The 22,460-nt window shown below is 45.0% G+C and overlaps 5 protein-coding genes across 6 annotated transcripts; 3 read left to right on the top strand and 2 right to left on the bottom strand.

Moving 5' to 3' along the window:
* Positions 1–546: 546 nt before the first annotated feature.
* On the bottom strand, positions 547–2,827 carry LOC128273407 (kanadaptin). The gene is made up of 3 exons (XM_053011361.1): positions 1,780–2,827; positions 1,496–1,629; positions 547–1,422 (listed from the first exon to the last, which is right to left on the bottom strand). Exons 1-3 carry the CDS (start codon positions 2,825–2,827, stop codon positions 616–618), a joined length of 1,989 nt encoding a protein of 662 aa, XP_052867321.1. The 3' UTR covers positions 547–615.
* Positions 2,828–4,047: 1,220 nt separating this feature from the next.
* LOC128272316 (uncharacterized) lies at positions 4,048–5,379 on the top strand. Its single transcript, XM_053010101.1, has 2 exons — positions 4,048–4,408; positions 4,485–5,379. Exons 1-2 carry the CDS (start codon positions 4,192–4,194, stop codon positions 4,946–4,948), a joined length of 681 nt encoding a protein of 226 aa, XP_052866061.1. The 5' UTR covers positions 4,048–4,191; the 3' UTR covers positions 4,949–5,379.
* On the top strand, positions 4,542–6,926 carry LOC128272317 (ADP-ribosylation factor-related protein 1). Its single transcript, XM_053010103.1, has 4 exons — positions 4,542–4,639; positions 6,050–6,198; positions 6,281–6,705; positions 6,775–6,926. Exons 2-4 carry the CDS (start codon positions 6,106–6,108, stop codon positions 6,860–6,862), a joined length of 606 nt encoding a protein of 201 aa, XP_052866063.1. The 5' UTR covers positions 4,542–4,639; positions 6,050–6,105; the 3' UTR covers positions 6,863–6,926.
* A 707-nt stretch (positions 6,927–7,633) lies between these two features.
* On the top strand, positions 7,634–12,088 carry LOC128272837 (CSC1-like protein 1). Its single transcript, XM_053010720.1, has 2 exons — positions 7,634–7,702; positions 9,170–12,088. Exon 2 carries the CDS (start codon positions 9,192–9,194, stop codon positions 11,454–11,456), a length of 2,265 nt encoding a protein of 754 aa, XP_052866680.1. The 5' UTR covers positions 7,634–7,702; positions 9,170–9,191; the 3' UTR covers positions 11,457–12,088.
* Positions 12,089–12,710: 622 nt separating this feature from the next.
* Positions 12,711–22,182, bottom strand: LOC128274957 (heat shock protein 70 B2). 2 transcript variants are annotated; one of them, XM_053013312.1, is made up of 3 exons: positions 22,157–22,182; positions 20,497–20,550; positions 12,711–14,619 (listed from the first exon to the last, which is right to left on the bottom strand). In XM_053013312.1, exons 1-3 carry the CDS (start codon positions 22,177–22,179, stop codon positions 12,711–12,713), a joined length of 1,986 nt encoding a protein of 661 aa, XP_052869272.1. In that variant the 5' UTR covers positions 22,180–22,182. The 2 variants fall into 2 exon arrangements, with proteins under 2 accessions (XP_052869272.1, XP_052869271.1); XM_053013311.1 differs by lacking the exons at positions 20,497–20,550; positions 22,157–22,182 and having other exon boundaries at positions 12,711–12,761; positions 12,795–14,630.
* Positions 22,183–22,460: the final 278 nt, after the last annotated feature.

Below are 22,460 nucleotides of genomic sequence, written 5' to 3'. Positions count from 1 at the left end.
TTTTTCTGTTTCTGGGCATTTTTTTTTCTGACTGTTTTGAGAATCCTACAGATTGTTGAACCTAACTTTGAAACTTCGAACCTGACTCTGAGTGTCGCGTTCGACAAACTTCGGCACCGAGAGAATAATGATAATAACAATTGATTTTTGTGTTAATTTCAAATAATTTTGTTGTGGATTGACTTGACTTTTGATTGAATAAAGTTATTTTGCATCATTGTATTTATCGTCGTTCGATTGATAGCTGAATTTTGAATTTGAAAAGAGCCATCTATTGAGAAAAAGTGAAATCAATTTACAAAAAAAAGTTTGGTGTTTAAATTCTTTGCGGCTTTTTATGTGTATTGGTGCGATGTCCGATTCCGAATGTTAATGTAGTGGAATGCTGGCGTATCACTATGGGAAATTTGTATGCAACAGGCAGACATATTTTACTTTAGGAAGAAACTACGAACTTTTTTCAACGTTTCGATTTTCTTTGCATGTGGTTTGATTAAATTCAACATTTTATGAGCAACACACGTGGTGCACTCTATGTTGCTACATTCGGAGGCCGGTCACTGCGTGTTTGTTAAAAGCGACTTTTATTTTACTTTTACAGCATGTTCCAGATAACTAGTATCCGTATTTTTCGTTCAATGACGTTCTGCCATCTCCCGATTGACCCGATGGTGGTACCCATTCGACGTTTTTGTCTTCACTCTCCATCTCTGCCATATCGTCAAAGTCAACGTTTTCTCTGACCCTCTCCCGCATCCGATTACGTGAACGCCTCTTTTTACTGTTACTGCTGGCGCCTTTTTCGGGATCGATCTCATCTGCAAGCATTTGTCGTGCACGATCCGAGTCGCCGTCGGAACCGGCGCCACTTAAAGATCGCTTCTTGGCACTGTGTTTCGAATCAGCTTTCGACTGCTTCGCATCGTCGGATGCAGAAGCTGCGGGAGTGCATTTTGTCGACTTTCTGCTGCCATATGCACCATCGTCATCGGGGACCCGAGTAGCTTCCCGCCCCGAACTTTCGCCACCATCCACATCGCCATCTTTTTGGGCCTTTATACTTGATTCGCGAATACCGAATGTTTTGCTCAACTTGTTGCGCTTGCCGAAAAGTGGCAACACACTGTGCTTTGCCTGCTCGGTGCTACTCGGCTGCTTGGAATTCACAATACTGGCCAGATCAATCGGCTTCACCATAGCGATCAGTTTCTTCACCCTTTCGTGGTTCTCGTGTAAATTCTTCTGCTCAACGCGTAGCCGACGAATTGCGAATTTATCATTCGGTTGAACGAGATTGTTCAGAAAATCGTCCACATCATCGTCGTTTTTGGGCAACCGCGTTTTCTTCGTTATTAGCTGCGCCTTGTTTATCTGTAGTTCGATTTTCTCCAGCTGTTCCAGAATTTGCGCCTCTTCGTGTATCTAATCAAACGAGAGGACAAACATAAATATGCCATCGACTCTGTACGAACTGCTGAATTCCTGCTTTACTCACCAGGTCCTCATACGTGCGGATTTGGGTATCCTTGGCTTGTTTCCGTGAGCGTCGCTTCTCAACGGCTCCCGTCCGATCGAGAAAGTCGTCATCATCGTCCGAATCCGACTGCTTTTGGAATCTACGCCGCGGTTCTTAAAAATAATAATATAAAATGCAAAATCCGATTGACGAGGCGTATAGATTAAGCAACTCAAGAGCCCTCCTACTTTAAGGTGTTGCTTGAACAGTGCAAATTTTGTAATATTATTTACTCTCCGAGCTTTGTTTGAAGCTAAACCTACCATGATTCGCCTGCCGCAGCAACCCATGGCGGTCGAGTATGCGACACGCCTCAAGGGCACACTGCACAACAGCCTCCTTCTTCTTGCCTTTGTGCGTTACCGTGGCAACAATCGGTAGCCCGCCAGCATCGTCGACCGGTAGCTCCACCCTGCAGCTATATGTTCCGGAAGAAACCTCCTCTAGTTTGTACTCCAGCTCGTAACCTTCGCGTTCGAAGTATCCGCGCAGCGTTTTCTTCGGATCGTCCAAAAACAGCTCCTCGTTGTTCGAAGCAGCGTAAGGATTTTCATTTAGATCCGTTTCCTCGTCTGCGTCCTCCGCCATCCCCCAGCTGATACCTTCCTCTTCCTTCAACCGTTCCAAACGTTCCTTCTCCTTGCGCTCAATTTCGGCCATCTCGGCTTGCAATGCTCGTACCTTTGCGGTATGCTCCTTCAGCTCCGTGATCGTCAAGGCAGACGGTTCGTCCTCCTCATCCGATGGACCGTCGAGGATGTAGGTTCGTGAGCTCGATCCAAGCCTGATCATGTAACCGGGGCGCACTCGCACATATGTTCGCGGTTTTATTTGCTGTTTGTTAAGGAACGTGCCATGGGTGCTATTCAGGTCGTACAAGTACCATCCGGGCTCGACCGTAGTATGAATAGGTCGTTTGCTGTCCTGCTCGTCGTTCCCTTCCGAGTCGGCGTCTTCCGACGGTGGAGGCCGATACTGCAGCACAGCATGATACCGTGAGATCGTCGGATGCGCCATGTTCACATCACAGTTTGGTAGCCGGCCAAACAGCCAGTACGTTTTGTTCTGCAGTTGCCGCACCCTTTCAATAATAACCCCATTTTTCTCCACCTCGAAGCTGTAATCCCGATCCAAGTCACATTTTCCAGACCATTTCGGTTCCTTATACGGTATGGGAGGAATCTCTGCGGCGTTTTCTTCGAACGTCCCGTCGCCGGCCTTCGGCACGGTGGGAACCGGCTCTGGCTTTCTACTTTTAGCCAATAACTTCGGATCCGCTTTGGGCACTTTAAATTCCGCTTTTTCACTCATTTTCAGCTGCAGCGGTGAAAATGTATTAAAATATTAGACGCAACGAGCGCAGCAAAACAAAGCGCAGCTTGCTGACAGTTAAATTCAACTTTGACACATCGAACGAAACTCGACCACTGCTCGAACAGTCAAACTCGATCACTGCTCGAATGGTGACGTTCAGTTACAGTATCTATCAAAAGTTTGTATGATTTTAAATAATGATTTCGAGGATCAATAATGATAATACAATAGGTTCTTTATTATACTTGAACGCGTGTATTACACATAAAATGTTGAATTTATTGAAAAAGATCGGAAAGAAAAGAAAAACGTTGAAGTCCGTAGTTTCTTTCTAAAGTAAAATATGTCCGCCTGTTATATACAAATTTCCCATAGTCCTGCGCTGTGCAGACTTGCAGACAAACGCTGAATGCTGCAGAAGGTATGGGAAAAAGTGAAACTTTCAACAAGTTGTTTTAGAAATTCTTACTCGTTTAGAAAAGTGGATGCGGTCAATATCGAGATTCCAAGTAGCACGGGAAAAACACCGAAACCAAACAAACCGTACTGGTTGAACATTGATGGCTGTTTTGTGAAGCTGCCAAACAAACTGCTCATCGTGCCATTGCAAAATACGCTAGGGCCAATCGATGTTCGATAGAAGCCCAAAATAACATTTAATCAGTGACAAAGAGTGAGCATCATCAACAAAATTTACCTATTCACTCTCTGGAACATTGCCATGTCGTACTGCGAAGCTAAAATACGATTTTGGTTTATTTTGATGACCAATAGACGAACCTTCTGTTGTTGATCGTAAATGTGTCAATGAGTGTTGATCAGATGCATAAGCTTTGTGTGTAGATTATGCGTGGCTGTATGCTTTTTTATCTCACTTTCTACGCGTGAAGATCGAAGATCGTTAGGATTTCTCTTGGAAACAAGAAAAAAAAGCAGACAGTCGAGCCGTTTGTCCTGGTTTGCGAGAGCTTCTTGTGCTGCAGAATTTGTGAAACCGTGTTCAAGGTGTGTGGCGTTGTTTTAGTTTTTTCACTGTTTTGTCATTGGCAAGACAAGCGCTTCACCAGACGTGCCCACAGTGGAAAATAATCCAGAACATGTTACTTACTTGTTCGTACATTTTGGGACGTGTTTTATTGTTGCGATGGTTATGTTTTTGAATGATTTTTTACAATGACATTCTTGCCTACCTTTTGTGCCCCACAGGAACCAAATGAAACGGTCAAGAACGCAATCCAGGAAGACTTACGCCAGTGGTAACTGAATCCATGGGAGTTACACAAACGTTAATCGAAAACGTTGAACTTACAAAAAAGCTGCCATAACCTTGAAGAAACTGTCGCAGATCAAAAGGAACAGCGATGAGTTTGAAAACGAGAAGCATCGTGTTTGTGACTTTTTTCACAAGCTGTTTGATCGTTGGATTGCTGGTGGCCAGCCTCACGACCAACAATTGGGTACAAGGATCCGCGAAGCGCCACAATTTCACAGAGTCGATCGGTCAGATCAATTTCGGACTGTTTGCCGGCCACCGAAATTTGAACGTCGGCCTAGGATGGCGCAACTATAAAATAGATGGTAGGTTGTTGAAGGATGGGGAATAGCGTACCAACGTTTAGTTCATAACTTTATAATATCATCCAACCACTTCCAGTTCCGTCCATGATTCGCAACGAGCCCGAAGTGATGAGCTATTGGCTTTGGCTTGGCGCGGCGGTCGGCACCGGTTTAGGCGTACTCGGCGGCGTGGTCGGTGCTATCGGTGCTGTGCTGAAGTCAGCCTCGGCGTCAAAGAAAACCGGAACGATGGTAGTACTGTTTGTCAGTAATTTGCTTGCGGGCATTTCGCAAACGATCGCTTTCGTTTGCTGGTTGGTGCAGTTTTACAACTATCTTACCCATAACGTACTGTTGCTGGAGGATCGCAACAACAATTGGTACAGCACGGGGTTGACGATGCTAGGATCCAGCTTCTACTTCGTTTCCGCCGGCATTGCTTTGGTGATCGTTAATCTCATATTGCTAATACTGGCAACTCGTCTAGAGCATTGGGAGCGTAAAAAATTCTCACATCCAGCCACCGACGATAAGATGCAAGGCGCTATTATGCTGTATTGATAAGTTAGGCAGCTCCTTTATCTAACGGGATCGTATTTTATTTCTTTTACAATACTCAGTATCACTGATTTTAAGCTCCTTATCCGCCACCTACATATTCGTAAATTAATGCTTTCTCGATGCTTTATTTCCGGCATCCAATTAATGTAGATTAAGTAGTAGTTAAAGGTGGTTTAAAAATCACGCCATAAGCTGAACTAAAGACAAATTGATGAATCATCAGTCGCCAGGAAAACCGCGTTGGAGCATAATTTAATTCGCATGGTTTACGGTATGTACGAAGAACATTTAATATCGTGCATATTTTTAACACTTTCCTTCTTTTTATCATGTAATTTTACTTAATTTTACACTTCAGTATGAAAAGACCTTCAGTATGAGGGTGTGAAGGATTTACCATAGGAAATAAATTGAAATTATGCCTGATGGTGAACGTATGTTATTGAGAAATAAGTACAGTTGATGAAATTAAAAATCAATTAATTAAAAGTAACTTTGCACAGTTTGCCTACAATTTCGGTAATTTCATTCCAGTATTAATGCCATCGGTACTTTCATTTGTACTTTCACGAAAGGCTGAAATGTACAACATCAAGCCTTTGACATCCAAAATTACTTCAAGAACTCCCGGTGTATCCACGTTATGTAATGTTTGCGTCCCTTTTATCAAAGAATAGAAAAAATACCCTTGAATACATTCTTCAATACCGTGTTCCAAGTAACGATACAAACCAAACTTGCGCAGAAAGATTTCTACGCGTGGAGAACAAATTTAAGTATTTAAACATGTTTTTACGCATCCTTCAGTATTATTACAGTTTGCCAGTTTTTGAAAAGGGTAACAGTGAGTCTATAAATGCTGTACATTGACGGTACACTCATAATTTTTAAACTAAAAATTACAAATAACATTGGTTTGCAAATATTCCCTTTGAATGAGCTAAAGGAGCTCATTTTTTCACTCAGTCAAAGATGTGGCAGTTGAAGCTGTCAAAACAATCGAGCAAAACAAAGTATATGTAAATAAAACACGACAGCAGCAACAGGGAAGAGCTCGCGAGAAGTTTTACAATAAATCCAAGAAATTGTCGTTTTCCGCAGATCGACAGCTATTCGTTTAAAAAAAACTATTTGGATATCAGCAAACGCATACGGAAATGTACACCCTCTTGAGCGGATTCTACAAATATCTCACACAAAAAGACGAATATTGCATACTGATACTAGGGCTGGACAATGCTGGCAAAACGGTTTGTATGATTCTGTGGTGCTGCAGAGACTTCCAAAAATACGAAATACCTCTGGTGCATTTCTCGTCTTCCTTTGTTTCAGACATACCTGGAAGCAGCAAAGACAAAGTTCACTAAAAACTACAAGGGGATGAACCCGAGCAAAATTACAACCACCGTGGGACTGAATATTGGGCAGATCGACATTGCTGGGATACGGCTGAGCTTCTGGGATTTGGGTGGGCAACAAGAACTGCAGTCATTGTGGGATAAGTATTACTCCGAATCCCACGCTGTGATCTACGTGATCGATTCGAATGATCGCATCCGTATGAATGAATCAAACGAGGTGTTTAACCGTATGATCAGCAGCGAGTATTTGTCCGGGATTCCGCTGCTGGTGCTTGCGAACAAGCAGGATTTGCCAGATTGTATGGGCGTACGTGAAATCAAGCCTGTCTTTCAAGAGTCGGGCCATCTGATCGGTCGTCGCGATTGTCTCGTGATGCCCGTTTCCGCCCTCACGGGGTATGTGGCGCTGCGTTCAAACAATTTAGGACAGCTGATTATTGTATTTTGGTTTCCATTGTCTTTCAGGGAAGGTGTCGATGAGGGTATCAAATGGTTGGTCGAATCCATCAAACGCAACTCTATTGTGCGCCCTCCGAAAACAGAAGATACTTGATTATGTTTTTCGCCATCGGAACCCTGGTTTACTTCGATCTTGTGTCACGTCTGATTGCTATGTGGTTCCAGGCTCCACAATAAAAACAATTGATGATGTAATCCACAAATCCTGTTTCATATGTGTTTTCAGGTATCCAAATATCTAGCTGTAAGAATATACACGGCCATTTTTGGAATTGTAGCGGATGTTGTATGCGTATTGTTATCGAGAGCAACTTCACGAAAACTATAAATCAACACCATTTCACCTTATTGGTTTAATCATAAGAAATTGTATTCTATGACCGTCAGAAACCTCTACTTTTTCTCCTTATGCCGTTTTAGTTAGGCTTTGTTTATTACAATTTATCATTAGTCTAGCATACTTGAGTAACGCGGGTTCAACGGTTAATTTTTAATGTGCTTCCATCACGAATCATACAAAATAAATAGTTAAATAAAATAAAATAGTTAAATAGTTCTTTGATCGAATTGGTTTATCCCTGTTCGCTTTTATTCGTCTACGAAAACTGAGCTAAATGAGAGCCGAATTTCAAAACGTTAAATTTGCCCTGTTCCTTACGTCATTTGTGTCATACGCTAGCAGAAAGTCAAAACATACGGGGATCAAACAACTTTAGCGATTATTGGCCAGCAACAGCATCAGCCACAAGAAGGAAGAGTTGTACACCGACAATTGCTGTATTTCCGCTTATTGAAGACGGAAGACAACTCTGCAGTAAAATAGTTATTGGCCCGGCCTGGTCGTTCCCGTGTGCTCGTTGTGAAAAGTCGCTAAAGACCGTCCGTCGAATCTCCGGCCGAGGCAGTGAAAATCCGAAGGAAAACAGAAAGACGTGTAAGTGTCAGTGGCGCTTTCCACCTGAAGCTCTGGGCTCAGAAATTTAGAAAATCGTGCCAAACTGTGCCAAATCAGCAAATGGTATATGGGTGTACTTAAGAGAAGTGAGCAGCAAAAATTCGAAGCATACGACGGAAATGAAGGAAAAGGAATTCTGGTGGGGGCTACATTGTCGCGAAATGTGATGGAAATTGGCAAAGCATCGATTTTTAATACCATAATTCTGCTGCCTTCCTCTGAAACTTGTGTTCGATCCTATTATATCATAAACAGGTATACATCCAAAACCTTAAACCACTTTTCAACCCACTAATAACGATCGTCAGTTAGTGTGATAAGCGATAAACTGTCATTTTTGTGGGAGAAAAGCAGTTTCTATTTCCCTTTCTGCATTGAACTACAGTTTCCTTGTTAATGTGCGCATTCAGTACGGTCGTGCGTTCAATTCAACCCGCATCAGTGGACGCTTCGATTGATGACTCTCGACGCTACGAAGAAAAGAGAGATCGCCATAGCTTATCATGTCCCACCCTTTCTAAGTGCGGCGTTGATTGAACGGTTGAATTACTTGATTCAATCTTTCCGTCCATCGTAGCTATGAAGCGGTGAAAGGATACAAAGAAGGTAGTGGTGTGCATGTGTGTTATGTTGTCTACTTGCGCTACGGAACGCTGCACGATGACTCATGCCTTCAATTCGCGGGAACAGCAATTGCTATGGTTGGACTATGATTGTGTACTCGGGGTGGACACCAACTATGCGCTTTCATTTTCCGTTCGAGTGAACGACAATAGTAACAGCAAAAAACGATCATGAAGAGACGACGAAATCGCAATTGGTCCTACGCTATTTAGAAGCGATGATTTATCGCACAATCTTATCGCTTTACAAACATGGAATCCTGCTTGATCAATAACACGCGTACAGATAAATTTCTGGCAGGTTTCGTTCGTATGTGCCGTTTGTTTTAATTACAGGTTCTACAAACTATCACATACCAGTGATAATTAAGAGAACATCCAGCACCTGTTTGTATAGTTGCCGGTTTCTTAGGCCATTTCGTCATTTTTCGGCAACATTTCAATGTAACTTTCCATTGACCGTACCCTTGTTTCCACGTTATTATAGAAAGGAAAACAGGAAAGAGACAGACAGAGGAAAAAAGTACAAACAGCAAAAGACACATCAAACCCGAAATTTGCGGCCTTACGTCGTTCCCTGATTTGAGTTTCTTTTCTTCTTGAGTTTTTTCGCTCGACTCGTAGTTGCGTACAGCTGACGACATCGATCCGCGATAGGCCAGCGACGCATGGGTTATCGATAGATCGACATTAGGTGACACAGGGCAGGTCTCCTGAAGTTTGCAGTATCGCACGCTCTCCGTTATCGCCGAGTCGCGCAAGAACTCTGTGACAACCCGTAGCGTGGAAGCCTCAACTAATTACGACATGTTTCTTCTTTTAGCGACGGGTGTGGTGGTGTCTGCATGGCAGCTGCGGCGAACGAAATGGATTACACAAACTTTCCTAACCTATCGCTTATTGAATCACCGAACCGAGATGCGTGCCTGGTGCTGAACAAGACAAAGATTCTCATCAACCTGTACGAAGGCATCCCGGAAACGCTGCTGCTGAACGTGATAGCGTGGTTCTTTCTGATACTGCTGTTCACGCTGCTGCGCCAGCAGGCCTGGGACTATGGGCGCCTGGCGTTGGTCAACAGTCACGGCGAAAACAAGCGCTGGACGCAGCTTTTCTACGCTCATGGCAATGTGCCCGGAGGGGGAAGCGGGGCGAGCGAAACGTCTGACACACTCAACAGTCTTAGCATTGATCGGGGCTTTTTCTCGTGGATTGTGGCCACGTTTCGGCTGACCAAGGAGCAAATCCTTACGCACAGCGGCCCGGACGCGGTGCACTACCTGTCATTCCAGCGGCACCTGATGCTGGTGATGGGCATCATGACCGTCATCTCGATCGCCATCATCCTTCCGATCAACTTTGCCGGTACGTTAAGCGGCGACAAGAACTCTTTTGGGCACACGACCATCTCGAACCTCGAGCCCGACTCGCCGTCAACATGGGCACACGTCCTGTTCGCGATCGCTTACGTGCCAATGGTAATGCTCATCATGCGCCGCGCTTCCGGCCGGAATGCCTTCAAGACGGCTCCGACGCGCACGATCATGGCAACCAATATTTTGCAAGGTGACTGTAGCAAAACGGTGGTGCGCACGTACCTCACGCAGCTCTTCCCGGACGTTACGATCGAGGACATTCAGCTGGCGTACAACATATCGAGTTTGATCAAGGCGGCCGAAGAGTACGAGCGCACTGTTGAAGCGAGGATCTACTGCGAGGCGCACCGCACTCGCGACGCGATCGAAGCGAAACCGTCCTGCTTCAGCTGTGAGAAGGTGGACGCGCTCGAGTACTACAAAGACGTGGAAGCGCGCCTAGCGGGAGAGGTTGCGCGACTGCGGGCGTCAGCCCTCAATGAACCGCTCGGTATTGCGTTCGTGACGCTCAACTCGGCCCACGAAGCGCAGCACGTGATGCTACACTTTAAGCCGGGCACGTATCGCGAGTGGAACCTCTCGTTTGCCCCGGCACCGTCGGACATTTTCTGGGAGAACCTCAACATCGACACCGCTCAGTGGTACTGCAAGTGGGCGACAGTGAACTTTGCCCTCTTTCTGTTCCTCTTTTTCCTCACTACGCCCGTCATCATCGTCAATCAGCTCGATACGTTTTCGCTGACGAAGAACACCACGACGCAGATCAGCAAAATCAGTCCACTGGTGTCGGAATTCCTGCCGACGCTGCTGCTCTGGTCGCTGTCGGCCTTAATGCCCGTCATTGTGGCGTACTCGGACACGTGGCTGTCACACTGGACACGCTCGCGGCAGAACTATCTCATCATGACCAAAACGTTCGGTTACCTGCTGTTCATGATATTGATACTGCCGTCGCTGGGGCTTACGAGTGCCCAGGCGCTGCTGCAGTGGACGATCGAATCGAACGAAACGTACCGTTGGGAGTGTATCTTTCTCCCGGACAAGGGGGCCTTTTTCGTCAATTACATCATCACCGCCGCCTTCATCGGCACGGCACTTGAGCTGATTCGCTTTCCCGATCTCATCTGCTACCTGTGGAAGCTGGCTACAGCAAAGTCCCGCGCCGAAACACCATTCATTCGCAAGTCGATCCTGATTACGTTCCCGTTCGGCATACACTACGCGTGGATGGTGATGGTGTTTACCACCAGCACCGTCTACAGTCTCGCTTGTCCGCTGATCATGCCGTTCGCCATGGTTTACATCACGCTGAAGCACTTTGTCGATAAGCATAATCTGTTCTTCGCGTTCGCCCCGTCCAACATGATCAGCCAGGGGAGCGGGGGCAAGATCCACAGCACCGCCGTGACCATGACCAAATTTGCGGTCGTGCTGCTGCTGCTCATTATGGCGGCCCTAGCGACGGTGCGCACCGGAAGGGTTGAGCTGCGCGGTGTCGTACTGATTCTGGCACTCTGTCTCACGCTCGTCATATTTGCCTGCATGTCACCGATTAAACGGTGCACTACCAAGCCGCTGCGCATCGTTGAAACGGATGGGCCCGCCCCGATCTACGTTGCCGACGTACTGATCAATCGGCGCATGGTGTCGGACAGTCCGTCCCATCTGAGCTACGGTTCCGACACCACCATGAACATTGTGATGGACGACGCCGGGTTTAGCGTGACCGCGTAAACGGTCTTCGCCCTGTCAATGTGTCCCTCGTTCTTCCCGGGAAGGCTCTAGCAGGATGATGATTGAAAGTGATATTAAATGTTTAAGATTAGTTGCGGGCGTACACTGCAGTATTCCATGTCTTATGCCGCGCAACCTTCGAATCGAAACCAAATGTGCAACCTAAATCACCTTACAAGTCAGGCAATTTCGGGTACGCTTTCGCTTCGCAGAACTGTTCCCAGGCGTTCGGCAAGCAGCTCGAGCAACCACAGCCAGTTGTTCCGTCGAGTAGAATTTGGATGCCTGTAAGACAGATTTCTGCGTTACGCAATCCATTCCTGTTCGCACGGGGTCTGTCAATTCGTACAGTCCCAACCAGACGAAGATAACTGGCGATGTGTTTGTTTTATACCAGTGACTACAAAGCCACGTGTATCTAGTATCCTAACGAGCTAGTAACTCCTAAAAGGAGCTCCATTTTAAAGCACTACTGGACCGAACCACAGATTTTTTTACATCTACTCTGGCGAGCCTAACATTACAAAGGGCAAAATGTTATATTTTCCCCCGAGCGGCTTTTTTTTCTAGTGGAGATTATGCTGTACGGAACTTATATGTTATTTGTAAGAGATTTACACCCTATTTAAGGACACTAATAAAAGAGTTATTAACCACAAAAGCCATTCGCACGATTATTTATCGCATCACACAATATGTATTGGGTTACGTAGGTGTTGGGTGTATTGGCATTGCTCACAAATGGACGTTACTTTCAGCTTCCGCAAATTACACTTGAATATTCTCGAATGTACTTGAAGACAAAGTCTCAATTTCAGAGTCCTTGCAAAGTCAGAATGTTTAGACATTGGTTAATATTTTCGTTTTTATACACACTTGTATATTATAAAATTCCAGTGAATTTTTTTTTGGGTTTTGGATGATAAATAGAAGTATTACTATACACAACTTCCGATACTAATATCAACCTGATTCTTCGAAAGAAACAAATAAAACTTAATAGCGTCTTTACAGTCTCAACCGCAACGATTCAACTTAAATGAACTAATCCTGTTACTCACTGAACATGTATCGCTTCACAGTCATTTTCAAAATATTGAGAATAACAGTTTTCTTTCGATTCGATTCGGAATGTTTTAAAAACCCCAAGATTTAGTCTTCAAACGTTTATTGAAGATTTAAAAGTGTTATTTACAAAACCAGATAAGTCTTAATCATCTCTCCTTTGGTATGTTATCTTTCCCGAATGTCTTATTAGTCCACCTCTTCAACCGTTGGCCCCGATCGTCCACCGAAACCTCCGGCCTGCTGTCCACAGCTGGTGGGCGCAGCACCCGCCTGTTGGTGCAGTTTGGTCATGATGGGACTGCAGACCTTCGTAAGTTCCTGCATCTTGTGCTCAAACTCTTCCTTCTCCGCCATACTGTTGCCGTCGATCCATCGCAGGGTTTCGTCACATCGGTCCCGAACCGTTTGCCGGTCGGCATCACTCAGCCGGCTGCCGGTTCCCTGCGAATCCAGTGATTGCTTTAGGTTAAAGCAGTAAGCCTCGAGCTGGTTGCGAGCGGCGATGCGCTCCCGTTGCCTTTCATCCTCCTCGCGGAACTTCTCGGCCTCATTCACCATTCGGTCAATGTCCGCCTGCGATAGACGGCCTTTGTCGTTTTTGATGGTGATGTTCTTCTCCTTGCCAGTACTCTTTTCCTTCGCTGCCACGTTCAGGATTCCGTTGGCGTCCAGGTCGAAGGTCACCTCAATCTGCGGCACGCCACGTGGCGCCGGTGGAATACCGGAGAGGTCGAACTGGCCGAGCAGATTGTTGTCCTTCGTCATCGCTCGCTCTCCCTCGAACACCTGAATCGACACCCCCGGCTGATTGTCGGCGTAGGTCGAGAAGGTTTGCGTTTGTTTGCAAGGGATGCGCGAGTTGCGCTCGATCAGCTTGGTCATCACGCCTCCGGCCGTTTCGATTCCAAGCGACAACGGAGCCACGTCCACCAGCAGCACGTCCTGGATTTTCTCGTTCTTGTCACCGCTGAGAATGGCCGCTTGCACTGCCGCGCCGTAGGCTACCGCCTCGTCGGGATTGATCGACAGGTTCAGCGACTTGCCGGCGAAGAAGTTTTGCAACAGTGACTGCACCTTCGGAATGCGAGTGGAGCCTCCCACCAGGACGATATCGTGGATCGCGCCCTTGTCCATCTTCGCGTCCGACAGCGCCTTCTCCACCGGCAGCAGCGTCGCACGGAACAGATCCGAGCAAAGCTCCTCGAATCGCGCCCGGCTGATCTTTGTGTAATAATCGATTCCGTCCATCAGCGCATCGATCTCGATGGTCGCCTCCGTACTTGAGGACAGCGTTCGCTTCGCCCTCTCACAGGCCGTTCGCAGTCGTCGCAGGGCCCTGGCGTTCTTCGATAGATCCTTCTTGTACTTCCTCTTGAACTCCTCGCTAAAGTGGGCCACCATTCGGTTGTCGAAGTCTTCGCCGCCCAGGTGAGTATCTCCGGCCGTGGCGCGCACCTCGAACAGGGATCCCTCGTCGATGGTCAGGATCGATACATCGAATGTTCCGCCGCCCAAATCGAAGATCAGTACGTTGCGCTCACCCTTCAGGTTCTTGTCTAAACCGTACGCCAAGGCTGCAGCCGTCGGTTCGTTAATGATGCGCAAAACATTCAAACCGGCGATGGCACCGGCGTCCTTAGTTGCCTGTCGCTGGCTGTCGTTGAAGTAGGCAGGCACCGTTATGACCGCGTTCTTCACCGATTGGCCGAGGTACGCCTCAGCGGTTTCCTTCATCTTGGTCAGCACCATCGAACTGATCTCCTCGGGAGCGAACGTCTTGCGCTCACCCTTGAATTCCACACGGATCTTTGGTTTGCCGACATCGTTCACCACTGTAAAGGGCCAGTGCTTCATATCGGCCTGTATCTTCGGATCGTCGAACTTGCGTCCAATCAGTCGCTTTGCATCGAAAACGGTGTTCGTGGGGTTCATGGCAACCTGGTTTTTGGCCGCATCGCCGATCAGCCGCTCTGTGTCCGAGAATGAAACATAACTCGGCGTCGTCCGGTTGCCCTGGTCGTTAGCGATAATTTCAACCTTTCCATGCTGGAACACACCAACGCACGAGTACGTGGTTCCCAGGTCGATTCCGATTGCGGATGGCATGTTTGGTTCGCTGTTGTAATATCGCCAAATAAATAACGAAACTTCGAAACTTCGAAATCACGACTCGAACTGTTCTGCACTCGGTATTTTCAAATTTCCTGAATCTTCTTAATTCGTCACTTTACTTTTCCGTTAGAACAATTGCTTTAAACGACTTGCGTATTTTCACTTCTCTTGCGCGATAACTTGTTTGTAACGTTGCGTTGCTTGTTTGCACTGCGTCTGACGGTGGCTGCTCGATTCAGTGGTATTTATATGAAACGCTTCTCGTTCTCGAATGTTCGACCAGCTTCTGGTACCGCTCTAGAAAGTGCATGACAACTCTAGCAAACACGCGAACCATGTGTCCCTGCTTTTTCGAGTTAAGATTACTCGGATAATTGTTTAGCGGTGGAAATGTCTGGAAACTGCTGGACGCTTTAGATTGCCGTAGTGTTTCTCAGAGAAATGTGTGTGAAGAAAGTACGGCTCTCAGAAGTGTGGATGAAGTACGGACAAGTGGAAAGGTGTGGGAGAGGATATTGGTTTTGTTTCGAGAATGTAAAGGATAGATATTCGTTCAATCGTCAGTTGATCTCCGGAACTAAGTTGAAGGGCGCGGTTGTTTCTAAATTTTAGCGAAGGTCAGTTTAACAATAGCCCAATATTTCAATGAAAACAAATAATGCTTAGAAATCATACTGATTATATGTTGATTTATTTAATCTTTTACTGGGAGGCCACACGATGCATAACATATAACATAACATAACAAAATTTGACACTTAATCGGTAAGCATGTGTCAATATAATAAAAATTTATAGTTAAAATAAAAAAAAACTTCACAAATAAGAACTTACATTATACTTACTTACTTACTTACGTTTGTAAACAAACGCTCGTTGTTACGTGTTATGTGTTATGTTTTACAGGGTCCGCTGAGCCACAAAGCTTTTGACACATGCTTACCGATTAAGTGTTGATGCGTGCTGATTGTTAAGTTGAAACCTTCGACGAGTAACATCATTTAAGTCTTAACAGATCGCTCAATAAGTTCGCAGGATGACATATACTAGGTGTATGCATGAAAAATCGGGATTTGTTATCACACAAAAAACGTTTATAAAATTTTTATGCAAATTTCTATTTTATTCAAAGTATGTGCCATCGCTAGCTATACATTTCTCCTATCTCTCTGCTAAATCGTGGATTCCCAGGCGAAAGAATTCTTCTTTTTTTTAAGTAAACTAGTTAGTCATCCAATTTCGACTTCCTCGTAGAAAAACGAAAAGCTGCTCAGCCAATACGTGTCCTATCGAGGAAAATGAATGATATTCGGAAAGAACCAAGTCTGGTGAATAACGCGGGGAGGGATAGCAACTCCCATCCAAGTGATTTGATAGTATCCTCAAACAGTTTTGTTTTTTGGGGGCCTCGTGCTTGTTTCCACGGGCCACCAGGCGCCCCCATTGGAACCCCCTAGAATTGCATTTTGGTCGTTTTTCGATAAATGCATGGTTCAAATTGATCATTTGTTGTCAGTAGCGATCGGAATTAACGTTTGCATCAGATTTTAGGAGCTTGTGAAACACCACAACTTTCTGTCCCACCAGAAAGTTCGTTTTTTGGAGTCCTTTAAGGCTTTTTTTTGTAAAGTCAAAATCGCCATTTTGAAAAGTTTTTAAACCCTTAAAGCACTGTGATCTTCCAAACACAAGTCCCGACAAGCATTTGGTGCGATTCCGAAGCAGTTTTCTTCAACAGGGGCAGAAAAATAATAATCCCCGCAAAACGTCATTTTCAGGCACAAAAATTGACATAGTTTAACCCTTTCAATGATGGGTTGCAAACCGAAATAATTTTTTTTTAGACCTGAAATCATTTACCTGATGTCAACACAAGGTAATGATGAAAGAACAGCAAAACTGGGAAGTCCCAATCGGCAGGTACAGCCATCTTTTTAAGTTCCCGATTTTCCATGCATACACCTAGTAGATGGCGAAACAAATACAGAATCCTTATGATTTTTAGATAGTACCAACCTTCAAACGATATCTGTCAAAGTTTCATGACATTCGGACTATTATTTAGCAAGTTACAGTGTGAACAATTCAATCAACTTTTGTAAATTGAAAAAAATGGAAATATTAGAATTTCATGTGCTCATTAAGCATTGCTTTGTGATGGGAAAAAATACCGTGCAAACTAAACAGTGGCTTGACAAATGTTATTCGGACTCTGCTCCATCGAGGCAAATGGTTGAGAAGTGGTTTGGTGACTTTAAACGTGGTCGTACGAACACCGATGATGCTGAACGTTCCGGTCGCCCAAATTCGGCAGTTTCTGAAGAAAACATACAAAAAGTCCACAAAATCGTCTTATCCGACCGCAAATTGAAATTGAAGGAGATTGGCCGTAAGCCGTAAAGATATCAGAAGGCAGTGTGTTTACCATTTTGCATGAACATTTGGGTATGCGGAAGCTTTGTTCGAAATGGGTGCCGCGTTTACTAACACCGGACCAAAAACAACAACGAATCGATGATTCTGAGGCATGTTTGGCCCTATTTAACCGTGATAAAAAGGATTTCTTTCGTCGCTACGTCACAATGGATGAAACATGGATCTACCACTTCACTCCTGGGTCAAATCGGCAGTTGGCTGAGTGGACACCAGCCGGTGAAAGCCGCCCAAAGCGCCCAAAGACTCAAACTTCTGCTGGCAAGGTTATGGCCTCCGTATTCTGGGATAGTCATGGTATATTGTTCATAGACTATCTTGAGAAAGGTAAAACAATCAACAGCGAATATTACATGGCATTGTTGGAACGATTGAAGGCTGAAATCGACGCAAAACGACCGCACATGAAGAAGAAAAAAATTCTCTTTCATCAAGACAATGCACCGTGTCACAAGTCAATGCAAACGATGGTGAAAATGAATGAATTGCACTTCGAATTGTTGCCCCATCCACCATACTCGCCAGATTTGGCCCCCAGCGATTATTGGCGGTTCTCGGATCTCAAAAGGATGCTCCAGGGAAAGAGATTTGGATCGAATGAGGAGGTCATCGCCGAAACTGAGGCATATTTTGAAGGGAAAGATAAATCGTTCTACAAACATGGTATCGAAAAGTTAGAGAAGCGTTGAACTGACTGTATCGCCTTAAAAGGAGACTATGTTGATGAATAAATACAAATTATATCAAAATATTGTTGTTTTATAAGCTATCCTACGGACTTATTGAGCGATGTGTTAGGTTCGTCAGTCCGCCCGATCGTGAAAAGAAGTAAGTGTTTTCCACATTGGAAAGCTTTGCAAGATCCTTAGACCGCAAGGTAGGTCCGTGCAACTGGTCTTTGGTTGTCTTTGGTACAGGGGGTTGTCTGGTTGTCTTTGGTACAGGCCAAGACCGCTTAGCGGTTGTTGCCGAATAAGAAGAACATTATTTTCGAGAGCAAAATGCACAAGTGCGATTATTTGAACGAAATAACCTTATCATTTGAATCACTTACCTCAAGAAAATACATTAAAGACATTGACACAGACACACATTATACACAAGAAAGACAACAGTAACATGTTTATTTGAGTTAACTCTTACAGCTAAAGAGTTTTCGTTTTCATGTATTGGCGTCACGTATTTCCCGATTTTATATGGGTAGCTTATATCTATTATACATTTGTATTGGTAAATATTTGTCTTGGTCTTACAAATATGTCGTGTTTTATATCATAAATTTTACATGGTTTCTTAACAATATTAATGCGTAGCTTCTTAACAATATTAATGCTTAACAATGCGTAGCTTCTTTACAATATTAATGCACAATGCGTAGTGACGACAAATCAGTTCCACCAAAATATTGACGGACTACTTTATGTTAAGCTACACGGATGAAAAGGAAAAATAAACTGAACGTTTGTGCAAGCTTCTATGATAATTCAGAAATATATGTAATCATCTGTAATCTTCTGTAATAATCTTCTGTAATAAATAAAATATTCAAAAGATGGTGTGCGTAACGTTCACTTGTTTTTTATCACCATGAATATTACCTCTACCGACGTTTTCTAATACACTTTTAACTCGCATTTCTTTCTACGGTGCGCTTCCTAGTTTGCCTACGGCATAACCTATCTAGCTACATTAGTGATTCGTTCGAAACTATTGATTGCATAAATGACACATGACTGATTGTATAAATTAAATTGGATAGGGTTGATTTTTTCTCATAATAAATAATTTGATCTTGGATGGATTTTCAATTAGGATGTCGATTACTAATTACTATTACCGGCTGTAGTTAATCAATTTGCATACAAATCATTTTTCAGGTTGTGTTGTACATAAATTGTATTTAAGGTGGTTCCCATTATTAATTAATTGACGGACAGGACACACTGCAAATTTTATGACTTTATAAGCACAATAGCAGGGAAGCATCATATGGACAAGTAGCTGGTAGATAGGTTACATTATGTTTGCGAAAAGGGTACCGCAATTCTGCAAAGAGCTCCGGTGATCCGCAATTTTGTAGTGTAACACGACACCATCAGCATCAATATGGGTGCTGACTCTGTTATAAGCATCATTAGTGTTGATCGTTGTATTTTGTAGTGCACTAGTAAGGAAACTACAGTTTTTTCACGATTTTCGATTCGTGCTTCATAAGGAAACTTTGAACAAAGTGTTGTTGGACGGGTTGCTCCTGCAGAGACCGCGCTGGTACGAGCTTCAATCAGCAAATACCAAAACCTCGGTCTCTGCATCAATTTATAATCGATTAAGGTATCGATCGATTTAAAAAGGTATCGATCTAATTCTCCGGTGGAGATGCATACCGATAACAACCCACAGCATAAAAGGGCCTCGAAATCGCCGACGCCGACAAACTACGCCACTAAGCCGCCATCGGACGACGATTAAGGTAAAGTGCCCGATACATAATTTATAAAATGCTCCGAAGCCCCGACCCGACGGGCAGACGGGAAATCAAGACGGACCCCCTATCCAACGCGAATATAAACACTTATAACACCGCTAACACCATCGACGGTGCACCAGCAACATCATCAGTCGCAGCAGCCGCACCATCAACACCAGCAGGGGTTTTCGATGTGGAAGAGCCCAAGAAAGGACGTTGTCAAAGTAACCTTGGCGAAAAACGTCACCTTCACAGAGAGCTACAAGAAGCTCAGAACGGACCTCCCGAGTAGGGAAGTCATGCAGTTCGAACGAAAGACGGCTCGCGGCGCAATACTGATCAAAGTTCCACCCACCGTTAAGAGTGCGGACTTGAAACAGAAGATTGCAGACTCCCTCGGGGGGAAAGCTGGAAGCGTGGAAGTCCTCAATCGGTTTAGGCTCTGTCATTTATGCATGTTGCAGGCAGCCAATTCAACGAGTGAGATGCCAAGCAGACGGAGTAGTGGTGGCGGATGTTTGTGGTATCACCTATGCCAGTTGTTACGCGCGCCTGGATGGAATACAGGAGTATGCTAAGGAGACATACCACTGAGAGGGTGCCCCAAGATAGTGGTGGGGGGTGACTTCAATGCGTGGCATACCGCCTGGAGATGTCCACGCAACGACAGGAGGGACACTTCGCCAGTGGAAGCGATGGAGGGAATTGGGCTCGCCTGTGTAAATGAAGGCAACAGCCCGACATTCGTCGAAAATCATTCCACTCCCTCATCGATTGTCGACGGCAAGGTCGAAGGCAGCAGGTGGTCTTCCCAAAAATGTGGTCGGCTGTCGAGGTGTTGTCGTTGAATCCTGTTGGATCGTAAACGTATTTGCTCCAGTTTGCGTCAGCTGATAGTTAGGTAAGTGCAATGGTTCGCTACTATCGGAGTAAACCTGATAGGGTGGAGGTTGCCTTGCGAAGGTTCCCGTGTCAAAAGCTCGCTGATCAGGTGCGGCCTCAACTGAACACCCACTAGCGTAAACCGCCATTTGCAATGACACGACCGGAACAGCTGACAATCTGGCTGGATCGCTGCTTAGTGGAACATTGTTTGGCGTCAATGTCGGCTGATTATTAATACCGAAACAAATTACTTGTCCTTCGAGGTAACGTTACCGTGGCTGGTGATGGACCCGATGGACGACTGTTAGCTCCATTATTCGAAACAGCGGAATTGTCATCAAATGTATTATTATCGTTGTTTTTGTGTTGCATTGAGTATTGGCTATAATTGCCAATTACAAGAATTATTTTGAGTTTTGGAATAACTTGCGGTGAATCTTTCTGTGGTGATCCAGATCCTGAACTTTGCACACAGAAAGATACGGAGTTTTCACTAGTTTGGCTCGGTTCTTGTGAAAGACTGGAGAGGTTATTTGAAATGGTTTCTCCTGTATCTCGAGGAAGTGTTTCCCTTGTACTTTCATTTGCCCTTGCTGATGGATGCCAGAACTTCTCTCTGCCACGGGTCAAGCTGTAGTCCAGGTATCTAGCCTTGACCATGAGGTTTATAGCACCCTGGTTTGTTTTAAACCTTTAGTCATTGGCCGTTCCCAAACTTTCCTTCAAAAAGTTCCTTGAAACACATCAGCACAAACCTGCAAACACATTAAAACCAAAAAGGTTGGATAGTAAGGAGTCGGTTTAAAAAAAACAATGCCAACGACTAGCAAAAAACCTCCACAAAAGGACACAGGTAATGCAATTGTGTAATTATAGATTGAAATTGAATTATTAATTTCTTTCTATTAGATTGTGCGCAGCGGCAAACAACACACTTACTGTGCACACACCGTCTCCACATTCACCAATTTTCCCTCCACTTTGGAGAACGCGACCGAAGTCACCGGAGGGAACGCCAGCAAAGAGGTAAATGATTATTTTTTAAACTCTATAATATAATAATGTTGCACGAACAATTTTTTTCCAAGACAGATCCTCCATCTGATCAGGAGTTGGTTAACCACCAACAACTCCCGCCCGATCATCTCCGACCCCGACTATCTCCGGATAGGGCGTCTCCCTGCGGCTTTTTTCCGGCTCCGTACTTCGGTCGGAGTGGTGAAGGAATTGACATCCTTTTCACAATGCAAGGTACAGGCCAACGCAGACAGAGATCTACCTAGTGATATTATCTGCAGCTGTCCCACCCGATCTTCTCCGGCACCGACTTTCTCGGGCTACCCACCACCCGCATCGGCTCCAGCAACAAATCCCACCCGAACTTTTGTGGCACCGACTTTCTCGCCATCCAATCCCCAGGCCAATCCCCGCCATCCACCGACAAGCGGACGAATTAGGCCAACAAAATCAACATCATTCGAGTACTTAAAACGAGCGGAGACCCTCTCTTTCTGTTGCTGACGATCAGGAGGCGAGCTAGGAGGTCCTTCCTTCGCGGGGACCTGCTTGCAGGGGTGTCGCACAACACCGTTTGAGCTGCTTGCCGTTCATCTTCTATTTGTGTTATTATAGAAATATTTGATGACGGACGTGTCTTTAACATCGCGTGTCTTTAACATCAAAAATGTCTAAACGGAATTCACAAAATCAAAATTGCACGTAGCGTAGCTGTTACAGTATCTGCACCATAAACACCATTCACAATTTCTGCGGGATGTATTCGGCGGGAGGTGCGCTTGGATGCGACCATCGCAGGGAAAGACAATCTTTCGTAGCCTCGTAGCTCAGGAGTTAGAGTGGTGAGGATGGTAAGAAGCCAGTCTATTCCGTCACACATCACTATTGGTGCGAAATGACTCCGTCAGGTCAGTTACCGCGACCAAATTAAAACCTGCCGTGCCTGTGAGCAACGAGTGCACCATGGAGTCAAATGCGCACAAAACAGAGCCGAGAACTCGTACGCGGGTGTGCTTAAGCGG

This window comes from Anopheles cruzii, chromosome 3 (genome assembly GCF_943734635.1).
Source record: "Anopheles cruzii chromosome 3, idAnoCruzAS_RS32_06, whole genome shotgun sequence".
In the NCBI taxonomy this organism is placed as follows: domain Eukaryota; kingdom Metazoa; phylum Arthropoda; class Insecta; order Diptera; family Culicidae; genus Anopheles; species Anopheles cruzii.
The sequence above is the reverse complement of the archived record's forward strand: the minus strand, read 5'-3'. Positions and strand labels throughout refer to the sequence as shown.